The following is an 8,130-nucleotide window of genomic DNA, read 5'->3' on the forward strand; positions in this document are numbered from 1 at the left end:
TCTAGAACAAGGGAGATGTCTTCCTTTTTTAAAGAAAGGGGCTTCCCTTCCTCCACTATCAACTCTGCTCTTAAACGCATCTCCCCCATTTCACGTACATCTGCTCTCACTCCATCCTCCCGCCACCCCACGAGGAATAGGGTTCCCCTGGTCCTCACCTACCACCCCACCAGCCTCTGGGTCCAACATAATATTCTCCGTAACTTCCGCCACCTCCAACGGGATCCCACCACTAAGCACATCTTTCCCTCCCCCCCCCTCTGCATTCCGCAGGGATCGCTCCCTACGCAACTCCCTTGTCCATTCGTCCCCCCCATCCCTCCCCACTGATCTCCCTCCTGGCACTTATCCGTGTAAGCGGAACAAGTGCTACACATGCCCTTACACTTCCTCCCTCACCACCATTCAGGGCCCCAAACAGTCCTTCCAGGTGAGGCGACACTTCACCTGTGAGTCGGATGGGGTGATATACTGCGTCCGGTGCTCCCGATGTGGCCTTTTATATATTGGCGAGACCCGACGCAGACTGGGAGATCGCTTTGCTGAATATCTACGCTCTGTCTGCCAGAGAAAGCAGGATCTCCCAGTGGCCACACATTTTAATTCCACATCCCATTCCCATTCTGACATGTCTATCCACGGCCTCCTCTACTGTAAAGATGAAGCCACACTCAGGTTGGAGGAACAACACCTTATATTCTGTCTGGGTAGCCTCCAACCTGATGGCATGAACATCGATTTCTCTAACTTCCGCTAAGGCCCCACCTCCCCCTCGTACCCCATCTGTTACTCATTTTTATACACACATTCTTTCTCTCACTCTCCTTTTTCTCCCTCTGTCCCTCTGAATATACCTCTTGCCCATCCTCTGGGTCTCCCCCCGCCCCACCTCCTTGTCTTTCTTCCCGGACCTCCTGTCCCATGATCCTCTCGTATCCCTTTTGCCAATCACCTGTCCAGCTCTTGGCTCCATCCCTCCCCCTCCTGTCTTCTCCTATCATTTTGCATCTCCCCCTCCCCCTCCCACTTTCAAATCTCTTACTAACTCTTCCTTCAGTTAGTCCTGACGAAGGGTTTCGGCCTGAAACGTCGACCGCACCTCTTCCTAGAGATGCTGCCTGGCCTGCTGCGTTCACCAGCAACTTTTATGTGTGCTGTACAAAAGGGGGTGGGTTTCACCTGAACATGATATCCTTGCTGGCAGGTTTGCTAGAGGTGTTGGGGGGGGATTTAAACCAACTTGGCAGGGGGATGGGAACGAGAGTGATAGGGCTGTGGATGGGGCAGTGGATATACAAGGAGAGGCAGTGTGTAGTGAGACTGTCAGGAAAGATAGGCGGATGATAGGGCAAAATTGTGGTCAGTGGAATGGGTTGATGTGTAACATGGGTCAAAGTCAGGCAGGATAGTGAATACAGGACTGAAGGTGCTATATTTGAATGCACGCAGTATACAGAATAAGGTAGATGATCTTGTAGCACACCGAGTCATGACTGAAAGATGATCATAGCTGGGAGCTTAACATTCAAGGACACACATGGTATTGAGAGTACGAGCAGGTAGGCAGAGGGGGTGAGTTGGGTTTGTTGGTAAAAATCGAAATCAAATCCTTAGAAAGAGGTGACCTAGGATCAGAAGATGTAGAATCATTGTGGGTAGATTTAAGAGACTGAAAGGGTGGAAAGACCCTGATAGGAGTTATATGCAGGCCTCCGAACAGTACCCAGGATGTGGGATACAAATTACAACAGGAGATAGGAAAGGCATGTAATAGTCATGGGAGATTTCAATCTGCAGGTAGATTGGGAAAATTAGGTTGATGCTGAATCCCAAGAGAGGGAATTTGTAGAATGTCTGCGAGACAGCTTTTTAGAACAGCTTGTGGTTGAGCCCACTAGGGGAAAGGCCATTCTAGATTGAGTATTGTGTAATGCACCAGATTTGATAAGGGAGCTTATTAAGTTAAGGAACACTTAGGAAGCAGTGATCATAATATAATAGAATTCACCCTGCAGTTTGAGAGGGAGAATCTGAAAACAGATGTATCAGTATTATAGTGGAGTAAAGGGAATTACAGAGGCATGAGAGAGGAGCTAGCCAAAGTTGACTGAAAGGGGACACTAGCAGGGATAACAACAGAACAGCAACAGCTGGTGTTTCTGGGGAGAATTCAGAAAACACAGGATAGATACATTCCAAAAATGAAGAAGCATTCTAAAGAGAGTGGGGCCTAGATAGAATGGACGTGGAGAGGATGTCCAGAATTGGGGAATGCCCATTTAGAACAGAGATGTTGAGGAAATTATTTAGCCATAGGGTAGTGAATCTATGAAATTCATTGACACATCGGACTGTGGAAGCCAAGTCGTTGGGTACATTTAAAGTGGAGGTTGATAGGTCTTGATTTGTTAGGGCATCAAAGGTTATGGGAAGAAGGCAGGAAAATGGAGTTGAGAGGGGATAATACATCAGTCATGATGGAATGGTGGAGCAGACTCGATGGGCCAAATGGCCTAATTCTGCTCCTATGTCTTACACTGTTATCATTAGGATTGGGGATGTGGGCATGCTAAGTTGGCATCAGAAGCATGGCGACACTTGTGGGCTGCCCAGCACTATCCTCACTGATTTCATTTGACACAAATAGTGCAGCTCACTTTATATTTTTGATGTACATATGACAAAAAGTTTTTAAAAGCTTTATGAGCATTTGGAGAAGCATGGTCTGATTAGGGATATGCAGCATGGCTTTGTGAGGGGCAGTCGTTCCTCATGAACCTGACTGAATTCTTCGAGGAAGTGAACAAATTGATGAAGGTAGAGCAGTGGATGTGGTGTATATGGATTTTAGTAAGGCATTTGATAAGGTTCCCCATGGTAGGCTCATTCAGACTGTCAGGGGGCATGGGATCTAGGAATTCAGAATTGACTTGCCAACAGAAGGCAAGAGGGTGGTAGTAGATGGAACACATTCTACCTGGGGATTGGTGACAAGTGCTATTCTGCAGAGATCTCTGCTGGGACCCCTGCTATTTATGTTTTTTTTTATAAATTACTTGGATGAGGAAGTGGAATAATGGGTTAATACATTTGCAGATGACACCAAGGTTGGTGGAGTTGTGGATAGTGTAGAGCAGGGGTTCCCAAACTTTTTTATGCTATGGACTAATACCATTAAGAAAGGGGTCCGTGGAATAAAGTCCCAGAGTCTACACAACCTCGCTTTGTAACTCAAGTCCCCAAGTCAAGTCGACATCCTGGTAAATCTTTATTGCACTCTTTCTAGTTTAATAGCACTTTTCCTATAACAAAACTTTACACAATACTCCAAGTAGAATGTGTTCCATCTACTACCACATGGTTATGGCACACATCAACTACAGCCTACCGGTCAACCTCAATGCTTTACAATTCGCCTACCGGAGCAACAGGTCAACGGCAGATGCCATCTCTCTGGCCCTACATTCCTCCTTAGAACACCTGGAGAATAAAGACGCATACGTAAGGCTCCTTTTCATTGACTACAGCTCTGCCTTTAATACCATCATTCCAAATAAACTGATTCCTAAGCTCCGGAACCTGGGCCTTAGCACTCAGATCTGCAGCTGGATCTTCAACTTCCTCACAGACAGGACCCAGGCTGTAAAAATAGGGGACAAGCTCTCCTCTACAATCACTCTGAGCACCAGTGCCCCACAAGGCTGTGTACTCAGCCCCCTGCTGTACTCACTGTACACCCATGATTGTGTAGCCAAGTTTCCATCAAACTCAATATATAAGTTTGCTGATGTCACCACAACTGTAGGCCGTATCTCGGGTAATGATGAGTCTGAGTACAGAGAGGAAATTAAGAACCTGGTGGCATGGTGCAAAGACGATAACCTATCCCTCAATGTCAGCAAGACGAAGGAATTGGTCGTTGACTTCAGAAGGAGTAGTGGACCGCACGACCCAATTTACATCGGTGGTGCACAAGTGGAACAGGTCAAAAACTTTAAGTTCCTCGGGGTCAACATCACAAATGACCTGACTTGGTCCAACCAAGCAGAGTCCACTGCCAAGAAGGCCCACCAGCGCCTTTACTTCCTGAGAAAACTAAAGAAATTTGGCCTGTCCCCTAAAACCCTCACTAATTTTTATAGATGCACTGTAGAAAGCATTCTTCTAGGGTGCATCACAACCTGGTATGGAAGTTGTCCTGTCCAAGACCGAAAGAAGCTTCAGAAGATGGTGAACAAGGCGCAGCACATCACACAAACCAATCTTCCGTCCTTGGACTCACTTCACACCGCACACTGTCGGAGCAGTGCTGCCAGGATAATCAAGGACACGACCCACCCAGCCAACAGACTTTTCGTCCCTCTCCCTTCCGAGAGAAGTCTCAGGAGCTTGAAGACTCGTATGGCCAGATTTGGGAACAGCTTCTTTCCAACTGTGATAAGGCTGCTGAATAGATCCTGACCCAGATCTGGGCCGTACCCTCCAAATATCCGGACCTTCATCTCGGTTTTTTTGCACTACCTTACCTTCCATTTTTCTATTTTCTAGTTATGGTTTATAATTTAAATTTTTAATATTTACTATCGATTTGTAATCCAGGGGGTGGGAAGCGCAGAATCAAATATCGCTGTGATGATCGTATGTTCTAGTGTCAATTGTTTGGCGACAATAAAGTATAAAGTAAGTGAGGCCTCAGCAATGTCATGTACAACTGCAATATAACTTCCCAATCCTATACTTCATGCCCTGATTAAAGGGCAGTGTGCCAAACACCTTCTTCACTACCCATCATCCAAATCATTGACATATAATGTAAAAAGAAGCAGTCCCAACACAAATCCCTGTGGAACACCACTAGTCACTGGCAGCCAACCGGAAAAGGCTCCTTTTATTCCCTCTCTTTGCCTCCTGCCATTCAGCCAATTTTCTAGTATCTTTCCTGTAATACCATGGGATCTTATCTTGTTAAGCAGCATCACATGCAGCACTTTGTCAAAGGCAGTCTGAAAATCTAAGTAAACATCTACTGACTCTGTTTTGTTTATCCTGTCTGTTATTTCCTCAAAGAATTCGAACAGATTTGTCAGGAAAGATTTCCCCATAAGCAAACCATACTGACCTTGACCTTATTTATCAGGTGCCTGCAAATACCCTGAAACCTCATTCTTAATAATGAACAACATCTGAGGTCAGGCTAACTATAATTTCCTTTTTTCTTCAACCTCCCTCCCTTCTTAAAGAGTGGAGTGACATTTACAATTTTCCAGTCCTCCAGAATCATTCCTAGTGAGGCAAGTTACAGCAGTGTTTTGCCATTGCCTTCTGCTGGGTGAGTTTCCGAAGAGATCACCAGCTCGTAACCCAGCACGGATGGAAAGCGTGCAGGGGAGGCGGCTGGCTGGATTCGAACTCAGGACCCTTCGTCCCGAAGTCCGATGCTGATACCACTGCTACTACACCACCAGCCGGGTCTGCAGTGGATAAGCAGTTAAAAATCCTTGAGGTGAGTTAAGAACCACAAAAGCTACAACACAGCTCAGCCTCAAGATGTCAAGTGATCTGAATTATTTATTGCTTCTAGACATTCACAACAAATGACCCGGGATGCTATCCGCACCACTCATCCCCACTAATCACTGATTGCTATCCGGAAATAAAGGCTTTGTTTATTCCTTTTCTTTAACCCTTGTCTGTCAAGAAGGTTCAGTCACTTGGCATTCTAGATGAGGTAGTAAATTGGATAAGACATTTGCTTTGTGGAGGAAGACAGGGAGTAGTAGCAGAGGCCTGCCTCTCCTGCTGGAGGCCTGTGGGATTAGTAGTGTGCCGCAGGGGTTGGTGTTGGGTCTAATGTTGTTTGTCATCTGTATCAATGATCTGGATGATAATGTGGTTAACTGAATCAGCAGATTTGCAGATGACACCAAGATTAGGGACATGGTGGACAGCAAGGCTATCAAAGCTTCCAGTGGGATGTGGACTGGCAGGAAAAATGGCAGGTGGAATTTAATGCAGACAAGTGTGAGGTGTTACACTTTGGGAGGCTAGACCAGAGCAGGATTTATACAGCGAATCAGAAGGCACTGAGGAGTATGGTAAAACAGAAGGATCTGTAAAAGTGGTGTCACAGGTGAGGCCTAATTTGGAGTATTGTGTGCAGATCTGGTCATCTGTCTACAGGAAAGGTGAAAGGTGAAATGTTTAAGGAGAACCTAAGAGGGAACTTCTTTACTCAGAGGGTGGTGTGAACATGGAACGAGCTGCCAGTGGAACTGGTGGATGTAGGTTTGGCTTCAACATTGAAGAGAAGTTTGGATAAGTACATGAATGGGAGGGGTATGGAAGGCTATGGGCCTGGTGTGGGAGATGGGTCTAGGCAAAAAAGTAGTTTGGCATGGACTAGATGGGTGGAAGGGCTTTTTTCTGTGCTGTACTGTTTTATGACTCCATAACAAACTATGGAATGCTTTGGCATATTTGTGAATATTCACAAATAGGGCCAATCAGAGCCTATTGGTATCAGCCCAGAAACACATGCTCCCATTTGATCTTACAAGCTAAGCCAAACACTTGGCTTGGTTTGCGCACTTGGATAGGAGACTGCCTGGAATTACCAGGTGCAGCTTGATTTGAGGAAAAAGATATGGGCGTCACCAAGTCTATTGTTACACTTGTAGTCCAACCAATCTCAGTACTACATCAGTCAGGTATCCAACACAAAAGCTATCATGAGCTCAATCACAGGAAGAGAACACCAGGTGGATAGAAAATTTAAGGAACTGTTCAAAGTTTCCTTGGAGAAAAAGCAATATCCCCACTGACTCAAGGACGGTGCACAATGTGAAGGGAACTAGACAAAGCCAGGGGGTCTCAAACCAAATACTCAAACATCCAAGTAATTCCAGGGGAATTAAAACCAAAGGGACACTGAGCAACAGCATAAACAGTGGAAGACAGAGTATCAAATTACAAACAGCAGGAATTCTGCAGATGCTGGAAATTCAAGCAACACACATAAAAGTTGCTGGTGAACGCAGCAGGCCAGGCAGCATCTCTAGGAAGGGTCTCGGCCTGAAATGTCAACTGCACCTCTTCCTGGAGATGCTGCCTGGCCTGCTGCGTTCACCAGCAACTTTGATGTGTGTTGGATCAAATTACAAGAGCTTTTGTCAAACTCGCTCTGGACTAAGCCCAAGTCAATAACAACAAGTGACACATTTGAGCAGTAGAAACAATAAGAATTCGAAGACTGGTTGCCAGGGACACAAGCTCTTCATTATGCATAACAGACTCTCTTCCATTCCTTTTTTGATTAGGCTTGGATTTGCAACCAGAGGTGACCTTATTAGAAAGAATTTTCTCTTAAAGCAAAGAATTGGACTAGGAGGGAGGCCAGTAAATCAAAAATATGTCAGCTCGTGGAATGTGGAGATCCTGAGGAGATACAGGAGCCAGAAGACACACAACGTTTCAGGAGCAGCTTCTTCCCCTCCACCATCAGATTTCTGAATGGAGAATGAACCCGTGAACACTACCTCACTATTATTTGCTCTCTTTTCGCACGACACATTTAATGTTATGGCTTTTATATATTATGTATTGCTATGTACTGATGCTGCAAAACAACACATTTCACGACATATTCAACCTGATTCCTCCGTCAGCGAAGTCAAGCAGCGCTCCCGCACTCAGGTAGCAGGAGACAACACTTTGAAGGGTGAGATAAAAACGGATAAGGTTTGTAAAGCACTTTTCTGTTCATAAGTCTAGACTTGGAGTGACTCACTGATGGAAGGTAGCGGAAGAGCTCCCCACTCACCTGGATCTCTTAACCATCCTTCTTCACCTTCGCACAACCACCTCTAGAGATATAAGTTTTACAAATAACTTTCTCCAACAGTATCTTTGAAAACTAACAACTAAGTTGGAACCCAAACCAGAACCGTAGCTGGAAGATGAGCAAAAAAAAGTTACCATGTTTATTTTGCCTCTTTCCTTCTAGGCCGGTTGCCATCCCGAAGATAAGTTTAACAAATGATCTGCCGTTGTATATCACTGGCCACTTTAAAGTCTGCTTCGCAATAACACATGCAGCCGGCAAGCCACCGTTGGCAGTCTGAGAAGTCAGTT

General features: G+C 45.5%; 1 protein-coding gene across 1 annotated transcript in view; it reads right to left on the reverse strand.

Moving 5' to 3' along the window:
• The window catches only part of csad (cysteine sulfinic acid decarboxylase), a 65,361-nt gene extending 57,231 nt beyond the window's left edge, over positions 1-8,130 (reverse strand). The window contains exon 1 of the mRNA XM_063037164.1: positions 7,975-8,130. Within this exon, the coding sequence (XP_062893234.1) occupies positions 7,975-8,014 (40 nt within the window). The 5' untranslated portion in view covers positions 8,015-8,130. The remainder of the gene's footprint in view (positions 1-7,974) is intronic.

This window comes from Mobula hypostoma, chromosome X1 (assembly GCF_963921235.1).
Source record: "Mobula hypostoma chromosome X1, sMobHyp1.1, whole genome shotgun sequence".
NCBI classification, from domain to species: domain Eukaryota; kingdom Metazoa; phylum Chordata; class Chondrichthyes; order Myliobatiformes; family Myliobatidae; genus Mobula; species Mobula hypostoma.